Raw genomic sequence first — 20,370 nt, 5'->3', positions numbered from 1 at the left:
GTTGAAACCAACGTATAAGGGTTTGATTGTGATCCCGGAAAAACAATCGGGTGGTTCTAGTCGGTGAGCCTGGAAAAACCGACCGAGTTTGTTGTGATCTCGTAAAACAATAAGTTAGGTTGTGAGCTTGTAAAACAACCAGCTGTAATCCGAGGGGTTATAGTAAATTCCCAAGTGAGGCTTGGGGAGTGAACGTAGGAGCAAGGGTTAGCTCCGAACCACTATAAAATCATTGTGTTTGTGATTGCTTTGTTGTCTCTTACTTTCATTTCATTCACTGCACATAGCATCTAATTAATCAACTTGCAAAAAGTATTAATTAGTTATTCACAAACCATTTAATTGCAATAATTATTTTAAAAACCCAATTCACCCCTCCCTCTTGGGTTGTCTATCTGGGCAACAAGTGGTATCAGAGCCGGAACTCTATTACCCAAAGAGTAAAAGATCAAAATGACAACCCATTTGGATCTTCTCACATTGAGGGCCAATCCACACATAGACCTCCATTCTTTAATGGATCCGACTACTCATATTGGAAGGCTGGGATGAGAATATTTATCCAAGCCCAAGACTATGAGATGTGGACCACCATTCTAAATGGACCATACATCCCATCCATTTTTGTAGAGGGTGTCACTATACCCAAGCTTGAAAAGGATTGGGATGATAATGACATAAGGAAGGCACAACTAAATGCCAAAGCAATGAATGTGCTTTATTGTGCATTAGATAGAAATGAATTCAATAGAGTCTCTACTTGCATTTCTGCAAAAGAGATTTGGGATAGACTTGAAGTGACCCACGAGGGCACAAATCAAGTAAAAGAATCCAAAATAAATATATTAGTTCATAAGTATGAATTATTTAAGATGGATTCTAATGAAACAATCACTTGCATGTTCACTAGATTTACTGACATTGTCAATGGCCTAAAAAGTCTTGGCAAAAATTATACTAACAGTGAGCTTGTCAGGAAGATTCTTCGTTGTCTACCAAGGTCATGGGAAGCCAAGGTGACTGCAATCCAAGAAGCCAAGGATTTAAACAAGTTGCCATTAGAGGAGCTACTTGGATCCCTCATAACGCATGAGCTAACGATGAAACAACACAATGAAGAAGAGTCCTCTCACAAGAAAAAGGTAATAGCACTTAAATCTGTTTCTACTAACAAAGATTTGTCTTGCAGCAGTAGCAATGAAGAGGAAGACAATGAGGGAGATGATGATGAGGCTCTCCTTGTAAGAAAATTCCGTAGATTCGTCAACCGGAAGAAGTCCTCACATCAAAGGAGAGGCCCCTCAAGTTCCTATCACAAGGATAAAGGTAAGGAAAGGAAAAATGAGGGGATCGGATGTTATGTGTGTAGAAGCCGGGGCACTTCAGAGCTGAGTGTCCTTTGCTAAAGAAGGGGAGCAAGTACAAGAAAAAGAAAGTCCTCATCTCCACCCTATCGGACTCCGACACATCATCATCATCATCGGATGAGGAACAAGAAGAAAAGGCCAACCTATGTTTTATGGCTAACAACAATGAGGTAACATCCGGAACACATTTAGACTTTACTTTCGATGAATTATATGATGCCTTCAATGAATTAATGGACGAGTATAAGACAATAAACCTTAAAAACAAAAAATTGAAACTAACTAACCAAACTCACCTCCATAAGTATGATACATTAGTTAAGGATAAAGATGTTATTATTAAAGAAAATTCAGAACTTAAGACAAGCAACCAAATCTTAATTCAAAAGACTAATACCTTAATTAAAGATAACGAAAGGCTGACCAAAGAAATATTAGAACTTAAAAACAATAAACAAATCTTAAAAGAGAGTCTCACAAAAGACCTAAATGGACTAAAAATAGAAAAACAAAAATTGACACTAGAACTTGAAAAGTACAAGCCTTTTGTAGAAAAATTTACATATAACTCAGAAAAATTAGAAATGATACTTAATAGTCAACGAGCTGTGTTCAATAGAGCTGGTTTAGGGTATAAACCTAAAAATAAGCAAAAACTCCTTAGTAATTTCTTTGTTAAAGCAGGAAAAAGTAAATCTAAGAAAATAACATGTTTTTGCTGTGGAACATTAGGACATACAGCAAATGTGTATGATTATAGAATAGAAAAAACTAAAAGAAAAATTAAAAGGGTTTGGGTTCCAAAAGGAATCAACATTACTAACCATGAAGGACCCAAGAAAACTTGGGTACCTAAAATTGTATGATTTGCTTGTGTAGGAGTGTCTTGCAGCCAAGGTCGACAAAAATTATTGGTACTTGGATAGTGGCTGCTCAAGACACATGACGGATGACAAAGACCAATTCTTCACCCTTGAGGCTAAGAAGGGAGGTGCTGTGACTTTTGGAGACAATAACCAAGGTCACATCATTGGTATAGGTAAAGTACAAATCATCCCTTCAATCTTTATTGATAATGTTTGATATGTTGATGGTCTTAAGCATAATCTACTTAGCATTAGTCAATTGTGTGATAGAGGTTTTGATATTTTGTTCAAACCATCCTTATGCATCATAACCAACTCAAATGACAATAGTTTAGTTTTTAAAGGAATAAGACGTGGGAATGTGTATGTAATAGACCTTGAGGATCTTGCCAAACATAACCCATGTTTAGTTGTTAATGAAACTAAGGATAATGATGCTAGTTGGTTATGGCACCGTAAGTTAGGTCATGCAAGTATGGACACAATATCAAAACTAGTTAAAAGAGATTCTGTGATAGGTTTGCCAAAACTAAAGTTTGAAAAGAATAAAATATGTGAAGCTTGTCAATATGGCAAACAATCAAGGAACTCCTTTAAATCCATAAATTGTGTCTCTACCTCTAGACCTCTAGAACTACTACACATGGATCTATTCGGACCAACTAGAACCACAAGTCTAGGAGGAAATAAATATGGTCTAGTTATTGTAGATGACTTTTCTAGATATACTTGGGTCATGTTCTTAGCTCATAAAGATCAAGCATTTTCAGTTTTTAAGAAATTTCATAAGGAAGTAACAAATGCTAGAGATACTTCAGTCATAGCTATTAGAAGTGACCATGGAACCGAATTTGAAAATCATTTATTTGATGAGTTTTGTAGTAAAAAGGGAATAACTCATAATTTTTCTGCACCTAGGACACCACAACAAAATGGAGTTGAAGAAAGGAAAAATAGAACCCTAGAGAAAATGGCTAGAACCATGCTATGTGAAAGTAACCTCTCTAAGTACTTTTGGAGAGAAGCCATTAATACCTCATGTCATATATTAAATAGAGTTTTATTGAGACCTATTATAAAGAAAACACCTTATGAACTTTGGAAAAACAGAAAACCAAAAGTAAACTATTTTCATGTCTTTGGATGTAGGTGTTTTGTTCATAATAATGGAAAAGACAATCTAGGTAAATTTGACTCTAAATCTGATGAAGGTATATTTTTGGGGTATTCTACAACTAGTAAAGCCTATAGAGTTTTTAATAAAAGAACCCTAGTTATAGAAGAATCTATACATGTTGTTTTTGATGATTCTAGTGATATCTCTTCTAGCAAGAGAGTTGATCTTGATGATGATGCTGAAATTCTTGAAGAAAAGATTAATGAGATGACATTACAAGATGATGAACAAAAATTAATTGGAAATGCATCATCAAGCCAAGAGGCTATTGTGGATCATGGGCTGACTAAGGCTTGGAGGTATGCTCATGGGCATCCTAAGGAATTAATTTTAGATGATCCATCTCAACCTGTTAAGACTAGAGCATCTCTTAGGAACTTAAATAACTATCTAGCTTTTGTCTCACATTTTGAACCCAAACACATAGAAGAAGCTGAAAAAGATGTAAATTGGATAAATGCAATGCAAGAAGAACTAAACCAATTTACTAGAAATAAGGTATGGAACCTAGTTGAACGACCCTCTGAATATTCAATTATAGGTACCAAATGGATATATAAAAATAAACTTGATGAAAATGGAATTGTAATTAGGAATAATGCTAGACTAGTAGCAAAGGGGTATAATCAAGAAGAAGGTATAGATTTTGATGAAACCTTTGCTCCTGTAGCTAGACTTGAGGCAATTAGACTGTTACTAGCATTTGCATGCTCTAAGAATTTCAAATTATTTCAAATGGATGTAAAAAGTGCATTTTTGAATGGGTATATTAATAAGGAGGTGTATGTAGAACAACCTCCTAGTTTTGAAAATCATCAATACCCTAATCATGTGTATAAATTGAACAAAGCACTTTATGGTTTGAAACAAGCACCTAGAGCATGGTATGAAAGACTTAGCAAATTTCTACTAGATCATGAGTTCTCTAGGAAAAATGTAGATACAACACTGTTTTTAAAGAAGAAAAACAAAGAAATGTTAGTAGTGCAGATTTATGTTGATGATATTATTTTCGGTGCTACTAACAATCGCCTCTGCGAAGAATTTGCTGACTTGATGCAGAGTGAGTTTGAAATGAGCATGATGAGAGAGCTGAACTATTTCCTCGGGCTTCAAATCAAACAATCTGAAGAAGGGATCTTCATCAATCAAGCTAAATACATCAAGGAGATGCTTAAGAAGTTTGATATGAAGGAAAACAAGTCAATCAGCACACCCATAAGCTCATCATGCAAACTAGACCAAGATGAATCAGGTAAATCTGTAGATCAAAAGATGTATAGAGGTATGATAGGATCTTTATTATATCTCACTGCAAGTAGACCTGATATCATGTTTAGTGTATGCATGTGTGCTAGATATCAGTCTAATCCTAAGGAATCTCATCTAATTGCAGTCAAGAGAATCTTTAAATACCTAATAGGAACAAAAAATATAGGTTTATGGTATTCTAAAGAATCTAGTCTGAACTTAATAGGATACACAGATTCAGACTTTGCTGGTTGTAAACTTGATAGAAAAAGCACCAGCGGGTCATGTCAATTCTTAGGAGAAAACTTAATCTCATGGTTCAGCAAGAAATAAAACTCGGTTGCATTATCTACTGCTGAAGCTGAATATGTTGCTGCCGGGAGTTATTGTGCTCAAATCATGTGGATCAAACAACAACTGAAAGATTATGAAATTAAACAAGATAAAATTCCCATTAATTGTGACAACACAAGTGCTATTAACTTAACTAAGAATCCAATTCAGCACTCAAGAACCAAACACATTGAAATAAGACATCACTTCATAAGAGATCATGTACTGAATGGTGATGTTACACTTCAATTTATTTGCACTGATGATCAACTAGCTGACATCTTCACAAAACCCTTGAGTGAAGAGCGATTTAGTGTGCTTAGGAGAGGATTAGGAGTGATTGATCCATCCTAGTGATGTTCTCCTCTAGTTCAGTGATTTTGATGATTAGCTTGTGTTAAAGATAGAGTTTATCATCTATGATCATCAAATCAGATCATAAACTTAGTGATTATCCCTTGTTTGGCACGATAATAACATGATTTTTAGGTGAATGCCAGAGTTCGAGTCGACTCGGATAAGTTTCAGAGTCGGCTCATGAGGGGGAGTCGACTCGCACACAGATAGGAGTCGACTCGAGGTCGATGGCAACATAGGGGGAGTCGACTCGCACACAGATGGGAGTCGACTCGAGGTCGATGGCAACATAGGGGGAGTCGACTCGCGCATATTTTGGAGTCGACTCGAGTTCGAGTCGACTCGCGACTTACTGGAGTCGACTCGCGGTCGAAAATTCGATGTTTTAACCCTAATCGAAGCGTTTAATCAACACTTCTATTCACCGCCTCCACTGTTCACAAACCCTAGAGCCGTCTCCAATCTCATCTTCGACTTCCATTAGGGTTTTTCCGTCGAGCTTCTTCGGACCATTAGGGTTTTCCCCCTCTCTAGGTCTAGTATGCCTCGTAAGGTAGTTGTCCCGAGCCGGAAGAGGCCCCAACCCGCGAGCGGCACCGAGCGACGGTCAAAGGCTCGGAATGATCCCGTGAGGCCACAACCTCCGGTTCCTTCCCTGCCGAGGCCGGTTCCCTCGCGTCCGTGCGCCGGGAAGGCGGTCTCCACCGGGAGATATGTCAACTTCGACTATCTCTCCCGGGAAGGCTTCACTATAGGGCATAGGTTGAAGGCCCAAGGACTAGAGTTCTTTTGCTCCCTAGATCTCCCCACTTACCCAGGGCTAGTTAGGAAGTTTTATGGGACAGTGTCTAGAGTTCATGGTGGGATACAGGGAACCGTAGCGGGTGTCCCTTTATTTATTTCAGAGAATTTTATTGCCCAAATCCTTCATCTTCCCCAAGTAGGGGTGTTTCCCACTCACCCGGCCGATAGGACTGAGGCCCTTACGGCCATATTAGGGAGTCCACCCCAGTCCCCACTAGATGAGGTGTCCGCTAGTCAGCTTTCAGTTGAAATGCGGCTCCTCTTGAGTATTATTTCTAGGACCCTGTTTCCTAAGACCGGCCGCTTTGACTTTGTATCCGAGAGGGACCTAGCCCTCATGTATTACATTCTCCAAGATATCCCAATTAACTTTTCTAAGCTGATCTACAAATACCTATGTGAGCCACTAGACAAACCTAGGCTCACCCTTCCATATGGGATGTATACCCTGATTTTTAGGGAGTCCGAGATCCCCATTCCTGAGGGGGAACCCTCTCGCGCACTGCGATACACAGATCGCATGGGTAAGGGAACCCTTCACAGGATGGGATTTGATAAGGTAGAGGGAGTCTGGGTCAGGAAATCATCCTCTTCCACACCTACCACTCGACACTCCCCCTGTCCTGATCATGATTCTGACCTTCCCACCTATCCCTCCACCTCAGCACCATCCACCTCAGCCGGACCCTCCTCTTCAGCACCACCCACTCAGCCGATGGAGGTCCGGATCTCTCCTGAGCAGCTCCGGGAGTTGCGGCAGGAGATCGTACGGGATCTTCGGGACGACCTACTGAGGGAGCTCCGAGGTCCAGCCACTGCCTCCTCTTCTGCATTAGTTCCCTCATTGTCAGCCATGACCGAGATGACGGCTCATCTGAGGGAAGAGATTTACAACGTCAGGAGCCTTATACAAGCCCAGTTCTCAAATATGAGTGATGTCACAAGCAACACAAGAAAGATGCGAGATGACATCCGACACGACTTGGGCAGCCAGAGTCAGGGGGCCGAGCGTCTGGCGAATGTGTTGATCGCCAAGTTGGACACACTCCAGGCGAGTCTGACTGAGCTCTCCTCGATCCACAGTAGGGCCACCTCGACGATCATCACGCAGCTAGGGAACGTCACAGATGGGGTCAGTCTACTTATGGAACAATCAAGACTGAGCAAGGGAGCCACATCCTCCTCAAAGAAGCCCTAGCTTGCTTTTTCATTTTGACATGTACTTAATGCTTTACTCTTTGTATCTACAAGTGTACCTACATATACAATCAATACAATGAGTAGACAATTTTCTTCAATACCTTGCAAATTTAATCTCTAATTGCTTGTGTGATGAGCTTTCTTCCTTTTTGCTATGATGACAAAAAGGGAGAGAACATATATTGAATAGACATGTAAAGGGAATCAATGAAAATCAATAAAAAGCAAACTTTTAAAACACACAATAATTTGCTCTAAGTGGATTCAATACCTCGAGGCTCATTATCACTCTGTTGGGGCTCCAAACGGAGTAATCTCCAAAATCTATTCAAGGGATATTCGGAGATTAGTTGAATCATACTCAAGAACAAATTGGCAGATTTTCCCTCTAAAAATCGAAAATTTAAGTTCAAAAGCTTCAATACACTAAAAGAAATTTCAGAGAATCAAAACAAAGTTGAATGCATGTGTTGAGGGGGAGAATCTGAATTTTTAAGAAAGCAAACTCATTAAATATATATAAGCCAAACAATTGATTGCATGACATGAAGGCTTATATAATTCCAAATGAAAGGGGGAGCTTTAACATCAAAATTTACTGTTTCACACCTTTCAGTTTTGGATAAATTAAAATAACTAGACACTTGAATTCATTTTAAAATTTTACTATAAATCTCCTTGTTTGTTGAGCAATTCACTTTACATATATTCAATGTTTTGTCATCATCAAAAAGTGGGAGATTGTGGAGTGATTGATTATAACCCTATTTGATTTTGATGAGCTCAAAGCATTTGAGTATATCTTATGTTTACTAATGAATTTAATCTAGTGTTTCAGTGAAATTCTTGTAAATTTATGGTTAAGTGTCTCTAGATTTGGTTCAAGACATTTTGGATAAGTTAAGAAGTCAATTTGAACCAAAGTCTGAGACTCGAGTCGACTCCAGGAGATTACGAGTCGACTCCAAGCGTATCAGAGGCACTGGCACAGGCTCGAGTCGACTCCTGTACATTACGAGTCGACTCCGACTGAGAACAGACAGACGAACAGAAAGATCCAACTCAAAATCTGTCAACGAGTCGACTCCTGAAGAACGCGAGTCGACTCCAATACTGCCGAGTCGACTCCAGGGTAGTACGAGTCGACTCCAGGGAGTTACAGACAGAAAGACAGAGAAGTTATTTTGGACCCTGAGAGCCGAATCGACTCCTGAGGAACTCGAGTCGACTCCGATGGTTGGCAGGTCGACTCCAAAGGAAGCGAGAGTCGACTCCCAGTGTCATACAAGGCAAAAGTCAGAGAGCAACTTTCGGACACTGAGAGCCGAGTCGACTCCCGCAAAGTCCGAGTCGACTCCAAGACAGCGCGACCCCAAAAAGACAGAAGACAATATTTTCGTCTCTGCGAGGCGAGTCGACTCCAAGGCAGCGCTACCTCAAAAAGACAGAAGACTGCTTTTTGGATACTGAGAGCCGAGTCGACTCCGAAACAGTTCGAGTCGACTCCAGGACGGCACGAGTCAAAAGACAGAAGATCGGGAGTTCGGACTCTGAGCACCGAGTTGACTCCCAGAATTTCCGAGTCGACTCGAGTGAGCAAACTTGAAGAATGCATCCCTGGATTCCTTACATCGAGTCGTCTCCAAAAGTGCCAGGTCAGCTCCAGACTTTGGGAAGTCGACTCCGGGTTAAGTCGAGTCGACTCCCAGTCGAGAAGAGCACTTTAATTCAAATCCGGAACAGTTGCCAAGCTGACTCCAGAAAAGCATGAGTCGACTCCTGCTGCAGCCGAGTCGACTCCAGATCGCGCGAGTCGACTCCGATCCCAACGAAAACATTGTCAGGATGTGCAGAATGTACAGAACGGCTAGAAGATTATGTCTAACGGCTAGTTTCCGTAGGGAATGGCTTAAATAGCCACAGAGAACTGTAGCAAGGTAGAAAAGCGACATTCCATTCAGAAAAAACAAGAAATCTTCATCTACCAAAGGATTTCAAAGGAAAAGAAGGAAGAGGGCCATTAACTCCATTCAACCAACTCTTTCCAGCATTAAAGAAGTCTCCTTCAGCCTTCAAGTCTTAAAGACATTCAAGAGGAGACCCAGAGTTCGAGAAGCCCTCCTCTACATCTTCATAAATTTGTTTGAGGGCTCTTAACTTCTCTCTTATTTATATCGCTGAATATCTGCTTGTTTAGAAGCTGTATTTTTCTGTTTGTTTTTCAATCCATTTGGTCCTTACTTGATTCAATCAGGGGATTGAATCAAGGGTGTAAAGGTTTGTTGGTGAGCCTAGGTTGAAACCAACGTGTAAGGATTTGATTGTGATCCCGGAAAAACAATCGGGTGGTTCTAGTTGGTGAGCCTGGGAAAACCGACCGAGTTCGTTGTGATCTCGTAAAACAACAAGTTAGGTTGTGAGCTTGTAAAACAACCGGCTGTAATCCGAGGGGTTATAGTGAATTTCCAAGTGAGGCTTGGGGAGTGGACGTAGGAGCAAGGGTTAGCTCCGAACCACTATAAAATCATTGTGTTTGTGATTTCTTTGTTGTCTCTTACTTTCATTTCATTCACTGCACATAGTATCTAATTAATCAACTTGCAAAAAGTATTAATTAGTTATTCACAAACCATTTAATTGCAATAATTATTTTAAAAACCCAATTCACCCCCCCCTCTTGGGTTGTGTTGGACATACTCGGCCGCTGTGCGGGCCATACCTGCGGGGTCCCTGAGCAGCACAGGGAGGATCACTGTCAGCATGTCCTGCCGCCTGCCAACGGCGATAGCATGGTTAGTAGGTGGGTCATACCGAGGGTCCCTGAACCCATGGCGAGGCCAGGTCGGAGTCCGGGGTTGGGCGAGGCCTTGGTCGGAGTCGACTCATGGCGCTGCCTTTGGTGGGGTTTAAGGAAATAGAGTTGCGCCTTCACTAACACCGGTCGGTTTTGGTGTAATGGTAGCGCTTGATCCTGACAATTGGTATCAGAGCCAAAGGTCTCGAGTTCGAAACCCAGGCATCGCGTTTGGGGGGGGGGAATGTTGGACATACTCGGCCGCTGTGCGGGCCATACCCGCGGGGTCCCTGAGCAGCACAGGGAGGATCACTGTCAGCATGTCCTGCCGCCTGCCAACGGCGATGGCCTGGTTAGTAGGTGGGTCATACCGAGGGTCCCTGAACCCATGGCGAGGCCAGGTCGGATTCCGGGGTTGGGCGAGGCCTTGGTCGGAGTCGACTCGTGGCGCTGCCTTTGGTGGGGTTTAAGGAAATAGAGTTGCGCCTTCACTAACACCGGTCGGTTTTGGTGTAATGGTAGCGCTTGATCCTGACAGGTTGTCTATCTGGGCAACAACCTTTTATGATGGATGAAAGTTGTGGATCTGATCCTTGACTTCGCAGCCACGCACATGAATGGCCTCTACGAGAAGTACACGCGAAGTTCCTGAAGAGATCTAATCCTACGGAAGTGTTAGCTTGCGCAGAATTTCTTGAGGCTGAAATTTAATCTTCCCAACGCTATCAACTTTTGATCCGCCTTCTTGAAAGAACTTGGAGGAAAGGTTTAGAGGGATTGAAGAGGACTTAAATCTAATCTAAAGACTCTTATGATCAGGGACCCTTAATACTAATGGCTTGATGGACTTAGAAGAGGAAGAAATCGGCTAGATTGAATGCAGAATTTTTCCATGCATGAACTAGGGTTCCTCTCTTTTCTTTTTCCTTTTTTCTTTTCTTTTTCTCTCTTTTTTCCTTGAATTCGACCACCAGCTGATGGAGGTCCTTTTAATGTTGCTATCCCCTCTAACTTCATGCCAACCATCCCATATTTAAGAAGGATTTTGTGGGGTTTTGAATTTTGAATTCAAAATTCAAGTTCATACGCCATTACATGATGAAGCTTGATCTAATCTAAACCATTCATCACGTTGCCACTTTCCTCTTTCAATTTCGAAATTTCCATGCCCCTAATCAGATTAGAGGGTCACGTGGTGATTTTGTAGTGATTAAATTCGAAATTCAACCTTAATTAGAAGTGAAATAAAGATAAGGATGACATATACCATGAAGAGAGAGAATTTGATCTTATCCAATTCTTTTCATGAATTTATCTCTCCATGTCACCCCATCTGATGATGAAAGAGGTCCATGATGTTGCCAAGTGTCCCATGGCACCATTAAATAAATTAAATTAATTTTTAATCATATTAAAAATCAATTTATGGCGCCATGCATGGATATGTGACAAGTGGATTTCAAGATCCGAACAGTTTCAGATCAAACCCATTTAATTTAATTAAATCCTAACAATTAGAATGATCCAATTATCATGGGTTGAACCTAATCCAATTAGGTCAATCCCTAATTAAACACAAATTTAATCTAATTTAATTTGGTCAACCTAAATCCTCTTGATTTAGACCTAATCCAATCAGGTCAAAAATCCTGATTGAGCCCAGAATTGAATCTAATTCAATTTGGCTCATCCTTAGTCTAATTACTCAATCCAATTAAGTTCATTAGCAAACTAATTATTAATTAATCCTTCAATAATTATTTTAATTATTTTATAAGATAATTTACCAATCGAATTGACCAAATTACCCCTGAATGATTCTTAATCATTCATCAGCCTTCTTGATCAATCAGGAATGTTCTATGCGTGTGACCTCATAGGTTCGAACCTAAGCCGGTAGTATAGGAACGACTTCCTACACTAATCGATATGACCATCTAGCAACGGTACCTGACGTCCAGATAGGGCGAATATATGTGAAGCAAATATTCTGGAACCCTGAACTATAGTTACTGTATGATTCAATTCCTTTGACTCCTAATGCCAGGATGACTTAGAGCTCACTGTCAACCCTATAATTAGTACATCCATTATGTGATTAACTTTAGATATCCCGTAACTCCTCACTGTGATTACCCTGGCCAAGGTTTTGCTAAATTAATTACAAGACATTATCTCCTGTTTCCAAGAGGGGTCAATTCCATCTCGACTCACAACTGACTACGCAAGTACTTGACTGCACCCAGTGACCTTCCGTCACTGAATTAGAAATTCAGATAGTCCGGTACCAAAGTACAATGAGTTGCTTGCTAGTCACAGGTTGCGGTCTCAGGTCAGAGGGCCAAATTTATACCCATATCCACTCGGAATATCTTTTGACAGTAGAGCGTTCCGGAATTGGTCACGTTCAATGAAATGTACTCCTACACTTTACCTGTGTGGCATACCAGTGTCTCTACACTCCTTGGTTAAGAGGACAACCAACGTATATGTCACACAATGACCTAATCTCGATAATACTGTCATCCTAGTAAAAACATATCATTTGGTCGCGAACTGGTTTAAGGACTCGAAGATAAATCCTTCTTTATCATTAATAAGTCCTAAGGACTTCATCATATAAGAGTTCATTTGAAGATGTAAAATGATGAGTAATACCAAATAACACTTTATTAATTTATCAATTCATTAACAAAATTCAATCATCAATATGCTGATGATTGACTATTAGGATACAATTTCCAACAACGTCTGCAGAATTTAGAGACACCTGCCTCATATGCTCAGGCTTTGGAACGAGTCTTTCCAATATGGGTCTATTGGGCCTCACACCCTTCCCACCATCGGACAAGAGCTGTCCTCGGCTTTGATACCACTAAATGTTACGCCCCAAATCCAGATCATGACACGGCCATGCTTTTGCAATCTTATGCACACAATAACACGAAGCCACTTAAAATTTCATAACAAAAATAAATACTTTCATTTACTACTGTCATAACATTATTCATAAAATTGAAACAGTATAGATTGTGGGAAGGGTGTGAGGCCCAATAGTCCCACATCGGAAAGACTCGTTTCAGAGCCTGGGCATATGAGGCGGGTGTCTCCAAATCCTGCAGACGCGTTTTGGAAGGAAAACAAAACCGGAAAGGGGTGAAGGACGCTTGCGTGAAGCTCCGAAACCGGACAATATCTGGCAGGAGAGCCTCGTGTTTCCCCCCTCATGTGGCCCCCATGTGGGCACTGGGTGCCTTACGTGCCCCGCGCAAGCGGGGGCGTGACAAAAATAGCTAAGACGAAGTTGGAAGGAATCAATAGAGTGGAAATTATAAAGATGGAAATGATCCCATTCTCTCCTTCAAGGGATATTTATAGTTGGACTAGAGAGGAATCAATGAGGAAGTTTGAATTTTTTTGTATTGGAAAATGACAGAGATATTTCCAAGTAGCATCCCAAAATTGGCTTAAGGAAAGAGCCATAGATAAAAGTTCGATTCAAAGGATGAGATGCTCTCTCTTGGATCTAATGGCTAGGAAATCTTCCATTACTTTAAGTTTAGGAGAGAAAGTTAGTTAGAGCTTAAAAATATCATATTTTGAGTATTTTTGGGGTATATCTATGGTTTTTCTAGATAATTTTTGTTAGTGATGGCAGATATGACTAAAAAAATGTGAAATTTTAATTGGGACATTGGGTTCTAAGGAAAGGTAAAGGTTCAATTTTGAGACCCATCTAATCTCACATGACTTATTTTCAAAGATTATCGAATTAGGCTCCAAAGTGAACCAAGTCAGCTCCAATCAACTTAGACATGTAGAAATTAATCAAATTAGTCTTAGCGAAGTCAATTGGACCCTAAAATCATTAATTGGTATAAAAGTACAGGTAGAATGGATGGGTAATTTGGCAAGAACTCGATTGGGTTAGTATATCGGGTTAAATCAGTTGAACTCGAGTTAGCTCGTTTAAGTCAAGTGATGGAATTAGATAGAATCTTGCTACGAATTCTATAATGCAACCCACACTACAGTAAAAGGGGGAAACGCCGACGCTTAAATGCCGACGCTAGGAAAAAGCGTCGGTAAATTCTTCTCCGCGCTAAATTTTGCCGACGCTTTTAGTGAGCGTCGGCAATTTGAAGGATTAGACGACGCTTAAAAGCGTCGTCGTAGACTGAGGCCAAACGACGCTTTAAAGCGTCGTTGTTGTTGGCCTAACACAACGCGTATAAGCGTGGTTAATCGAAACGCTAAAACGACGCTTATAAGCGTCGCCGAAGGCCCCTTAAAACCAGGCGGCCGACCCCGAGCCTGCATGCTTGCCCTAGCTACTCCCGAGCCCCCTCTTTCTCCTCCTCTCCAGCGCTGAAGCCACCGAACCCAGCGGCCTTCGTCTTCCTCCTCTCCGGCGCTGCCTTAGCCCCCATCTTCCTCCTCTCCGGTGCGGATCGTCCGACTCCTACCTCCTCTCCTCCTCCCTCCTCTCCGGCGTCGACCGACCGACCCCAACCCGCTCCGCCCTAGGTAGTTTTCTTCTCCTCCCTCCTCTCTCTCCTTCTCGCTTGTTCTACTCCTTCTCCACCTCCTCTTGTTCGTGTTTTCGTGGGTATTTTTTCCTTTTTTAACTGATTCTCTAGCTTCGCCTCCGCCCGAGGATCTCCTCCTCCCTCCTCTTCGGCGCCGTCCGAGCAGGCCTCAAGACTCGATCGAGCGGTATCCCTCCTGTCCGGAGACCCGCGTCGACCGACCGACCTGAAGCAACGAGGTAATGCATTATGCTCTTGTATTGTTCTTTCTGTTGGATTTAAATTTTGTTATTTGAGAAAGGATTGGACATCCATATTAGAATGGTTTTAAGCATATCTGTTCTCAGTGCAATTTGACTATACCTATCTTGCAATATATATGTTAGTTGATAATAGAATGGTTTCAAGCATATCTGTTCTCAGTGCATGTCTTGGTCCTCATAATCTCTACAGAAAAATAATAATATATGGGAAAAGGAAACATATGTTAGCTAAGTGCTTGCAGAGCTCTTTGTTGAATTTAGAGGATCTTCCTGTGCAGCTATGAAGTGACAATTTTAGTACTCTTAATGCTGTAGTTTGTACTAGATTCTGCTCCAGTGGGGTCATATAATTTTTTTTTTTGTTGTATTTTTTATTCCACCTTTTGCAGTATATGTGGCAACTGGCCCTGATTTTCTTTTCCAGAGAGGACTATTAAGTTGCTTTTGTTATGAAACTTAGTATGACTAACATTAATGCTTTTGCAATTTGTGGTATTTATGTGCATCGGCATTTTTATTTTGTCACACAGTGGTAACTACGACAGCAAATCGAGGGCTATGCTATATTTTATACAGAAGGTGTTGAGTGCATTTTTGTGGTTGTTGACCACAATTGGATAAGTTAAATCTCATCCTTGTACATATTTGTTAACATGTCAATGTTTTTCACCATTAACAGCATTGTTACTATTCATACTAGCATAAAAGCTTTACTGTTCATATTAGCACAAAGGAGCATTATTAGGTCATATGGACAGAAAGTATTTAAGGTTGCGAATGGGAAGAAGTGCATCTTCATTGCTTACTTGAATACAATAAATGCTTCCATTAAACAAAGCTCATCCTTTTGCTTGAGGATGTTTTTATGCTTCTGCCAGTCCTCTTAATGAACCTAAATTCATTTTGCCGATGGTCAAGGGGTAAAAATTATTTCTTCCAATACTTTGAGATTTGAAATGTTTATTACCTTATAAGATTCATTTCGTGTGTATGCATCTCGTACTCTATATGATAATGTGAATGTTGACTTGAGCACTGTGACTGATATATCTGGTAGGTAGCCAAAGCCTACCTAATTGGATATGGGCAGTTAAACATGTAAATGCTCATTATGTTTAAATGATAAGCTAATAGAGATTGGACTAAAACTTTCAAATAGCGAATTGGATTAAACTTGTCTTTTATGCTGGCTGGATGCTGAGTTTTTGTTTGCTAGCATGCATTGTCAAATAACCTGAATTTGTAAGATAGGATCTGACTAAACAACTATGCTTTGGACAAATTTGTGGATGTATATCAATTTTTGAGTTGATAATAGTGCTGGAAGTGCTAATGCAATTCTCCACTAATTAGGAGATAGGTCATGTCTAAATCTATGGAAACATCTACAGTTAACTATACCAGGGTCTAGGGAAGGCCACAATTAACACAAAATGATGTATGCATTATACATATAAGTGATCTGTTAGAATTTAAATCCACATGGACCATATCTAGATGTCGTCTATGTGTTATAGCTATGTCCCTAGATTTTCTTATGCATGGTATGCTTTCAAGATATTGATGTCTATTGGGATAGAAGCAGCAACAGTATGTAAGAAGCTTTTGGATTCTTATGCATTTTGTTGGGACAAGTCTGAGATGTGTTCTCTCTTTATTTTACAAAATCAAGATTCGTTCCATGGAACAATTGATAGTATTTGACATACATGTACAATGCTAGTACCTTGGACTAATCCAGGTAAAGTAGTTAACTAGGCTAGCTAAAATGCCCCTTTCTCTCTTTCCGGAAATCTAAAATAGCATAGTATGTGCTGCCCACTTGCATTTACATATATCCTTCATCTTGAATACAGATATCATTTCTGTATGCTCTCCAACTGTGGTGTCAATTAATTGAGCTTGGTGGTCTCTTTCAGAGCAAAAAGAATATCTATAATGTAGCATGTCGTGTCCAATTTGAGTTTGCAGTAGACTCATGTCACTAACACTTACTTTAGTTGTCCATATTTTAGCAATTATATAGCTGGCATATCTCCTTTGCAGCTTGGTACTCCTCACAGATTGTGGGAAATATGCTGATGAGGACTAGAACTTTCATAGGAGGTAATATCTTTAGTGACGTCATTCATGAGAGTCTCCATTACCTTTGTTTGTACAAGAGAGCCACGAAGGTAGCAGCCCTATTCAGGATTTTTGGACCACATAATTAAAGGATGAAGTCACACCCTTTACCCTCCTAAAGTCTAACAACCAAAAGTTGATGTCATTCTTTTCAAGTCTTACAACCATGCAGTAATATGTTTACGACCATGAAAGCATTAAAATTTCTAGCAAGATGATGATGCCTCCATGGCAATGGAACTTTATTTAGTATAAATTTATCATTTAACCAAATATTGATTCTTTTTTGTGCATACCAGGTAACAATATGCTCCGAGGGAGACGATTTAGATATGTGGAGTTCCAGCATTCTCAGGTGGGATCTACTTTTGATCAGTCCCTACAGTCCCAGCAGCCATGTGAGCATCAGCAGCACGAGTTAGGATCTCAGCGCGAGCCTCCTGCTGATTGCCCGGAGGATGAGCTCCGAATCCAGGGTAATTCGATTTAAAGTTCATATTTTATGTTCATATTTGTCTTCAACTTTTTATGACATATTTTATTTAATTATAATAGATGGACAAGGGACGGTGAGGACGAGACGGGGACCCACTCAAGCAAAGGATGTGTGGAAGCTTCCTCCGGGTGAGAAGATCATCATCCGATGCAACGAATTGGGGCAGCCCATCAATAGAGCTGGAAGTCTTCTATCAAGCTTTTTAGGATCGGTTGCACGCAAGGGTCAGCTGTGTCCGCTCAACTATACGAAGTGGAATGACATGCTTCCTTCGTATAAGGTTGAGCTTCTTAGACTTATACAGGTAATGAATTGAATTTATTCTTTTTAATTCGACACCTTCTGTATGTTAATTTGCTTAGTACCATAATTTTATTTTAGAGGTTTAATATTATTATAACATTCTGTACCTTGTTGTAGGGTAAGTTTGTACTCCCTCCAGAGAGCCATGATTGGGTGCTAAAGTCCCTCAACCGCAAATGGAAAGAATATAAAGCAAAATTGAAGACGGACTTCAAGCGCGAGGGTATGACAGAGGAGGAGGTTGCTCGTGTGACTCCTCCTGATGTATACCCTCAGCAGTGGAGGGAGCTTGTTCACTACTGGTTTTCTGAAAGAGGACAGGTCACGTATATTGTTTCAATATCTTCTATTATCTTTATTATTAATATAGATTGCAAATATATACATTGAATCATATTATACTGTGTGCTTTTATTTTGGCAGACATATTCTAATATTGGTAGAGCTGCACGAGCATCTCAAGCAGTTCCTCATACTTCAGGCTCGAAGAGTTATGCGAGACGTAGAAATGAATTCGTAAGTTCTTTTGAAACTATTTGAAACTCTACTAACATATAGCACGTATCATGATATATAGTTTGCCAATATAGTTTCCGTATGTGTAGATAGTAGAGCATGGAAGGGAGCCTGGTGAGGTAGAGTTTTATAAGATGACCCACACTCACCGAGATGGCAGCTTTGTCCGGGACGAGTCGAGAGATATAGTTGTATGTATTCATTTTTTATTTGATCATAATTTTTTTATTAATTTTACTTCTTTTAAATTATTAATGTGACTGTTTATTTTTTTGAGAGAGATATAGGAAAGAGCTATAAATCTTATTTCAGAGCGCGTCGGAGAGTCATCATCATCCGACGCGGCCAGTCGCGTCGAGGCTCGGGTCTATGCCGAATTGATGGGCCCAGAACGTTATGGTCGCGTGAGGGGTTACGGTATCGGAGTTACCCCCACTCAGCTGTCTGCAGTGAGCCGATATACTCAAGATGCCAGACAAGGTACTAGCACTGCAGAGGTTTGTAGTTTGAAGACAGAGATGGCATAGATAAAGCAGTCATATGAGACAAGGATAGAGGAGATGAGGCAAAGTCATATGACTGATATGGCGGAGTTGAAGCAGAGCCAAGAGTTGAAGATACAATCTTTGCAGGATCAGCTTGACCATATTTCATCTTTTTTGCAGAGATTTGCTCCTCCGGTACATAACTAAATATATTTGAATATTTTATATAATTATAATGTATTCTTGTATGAGCGTGATGACTTTCGTATTTTTAGTTTCTAAAGTATTTTTTTTTTTGTAGGTTGCTGATACTTCATCTACTCGTAGAGATGATGATGCCGTCGACTCTTGATACATCGTAGATTGTGTACTTAGGAATTTAAGATGGATGTTTTTAGAATGTTTTTGAAGTACAATGTAATCAAATATGATAATATGAATATTTTGAATGAAAAGTTCTTGTTTGTGATATGTATTTTGTTATCTATGTAATTTAGTGTATGTGTTTTGTTAGGAATTAATGTATACAGAGTATTAAAAATTGCTTTTACAAATTTTATTTTTTTAAAAAAAGGCTATTGCCGATGCTATCTAGCGTCGGAAATACCAAGCAATCTTTCACGCCTTTACCGACGCTTTATAGCGTCGGTCTAGGAGCATAAGCTGACGCTTTTAAGCGTTGGCATAGTCGAACAGTAACTACCGTGTGAAGTGTTGGTCGTAGTACGCCGACGCTTTTAAGCGTCGGGTTTCTGGAAGATGAACGACGCTTAAAAGCGTCGGCATAGAGCGACGACGCTTTTTTGACGCGTCGGCCTAAACCAGACCCACGCCCACCTGCCCGACGTCTGACCCACGCTTTGGGGAGCGTGGGCTGGAAGTGCGCCGATGCTTAAAAGCGTCGATAGAGACCAAAAAAAGCGTCGGAAGATATCCTTTCTTTTGTAGTGCCAAGAGGGGGTGAATTGGGCTTTTTGAAAACTTAAATATAATGCAGCAAAATAATAACTTGATAAGTGAAAATTAATTGCAGCAATTAACTAATAGGCAAATATATAGAAAATTAATACAAACAAATCAAGCAACACAAACACAAAATTTATAGTAATTCGGTGCTAACTTTGCAGCTACATCCACTCTCCAAGATACCCTTCTTGAGAATTTTCACTATAATTTTTTTAGAATTACAGCCCGATTATTTTACTCGGACTCACAATCAACCCAATTGATTTTCACAAGTAATCAACCAAAACTAGCACCGAGCCTACACAATCCAGTTCACGATTTGGATGGACCTTTTCTCAAGTTTCAGTCCCGAAACTTATCACAATATAGTATACAAAGTAATGTGTAAACTTAATAAAGTATAGCTCCTAAACAATAAATACAAAGTTATAAATAGAGCTTGACTCAGTCGGTTGGTTTTGATTGATCTTGAATATACTTCACCAACTCTCAATTGAAGAGCATATGATCTTTCATCTCTCAGTAATGCTTTTGAGTAT

At 40.1% G+C, this 20,370-nt stretch overlaps 1 protein-coding gene and 1 long non-coding RNA gene across 2 annotated transcripts; both read left to right on the top strand.

The window, feature by feature from the left end:
- Nucleotides 1-1,075: 1,075 nt before the first annotated feature.
- On the top strand, nucleotides 1,076-4,943 carry LOC149753458 (uncharacterized). The gene is made up of 3 exons (XR_016413138.1): nucleotides 1,076-1,537; nucleotides 2,247-2,406; nucleotides 4,453-4,943. It is a non-coding gene; the product is annotated as an uncharacterized LOC149753458 (long non-coding RNA).
- An 11,495-nt stretch (nucleotides 4,944-16,438) lies between these two features.
- Nucleotides 16,439-18,666, top strand: LOC148714916 (uncharacterized). The gene is made up of 6 exons (XM_089923503.1): nucleotides 16,439-16,531; nucleotides 17,451-17,541; nucleotides 17,621-17,865; nucleotides 17,982-18,185; nucleotides 18,288-18,380; nucleotides 18,470-18,666. Exons 1-6 carry the CDS (start codon nucleotides 16,439-16,441, stop codon nucleotides 18,638-18,640), a joined length of 897 nt encoding a protein of 298 aa, XP_089779629.1. The 3' UTR covers nucleotides 18,641-18,666.
- Nucleotides 18,667-20,370: the final 1,704 nt, after the last annotated feature.

This window comes from Phoenix dactylifera, chromosome 5 (genome assembly GCF_051530095.1).
Source record: "Phoenix dactylifera cultivar Ajwa chromosome 5, Ajwa_hap1_PhDact_Kaust_v1.1, whole genome shotgun sequence".
NCBI lineage: Eukaryota > Viridiplantae > Streptophyta > Magnoliopsida > Arecales > Arecaceae > Phoenix > Phoenix dactylifera.
Note: the sequence above shows the minus strand (reverse complement) of the source record. Positions and strands in the feature narration are given on the sequence as shown.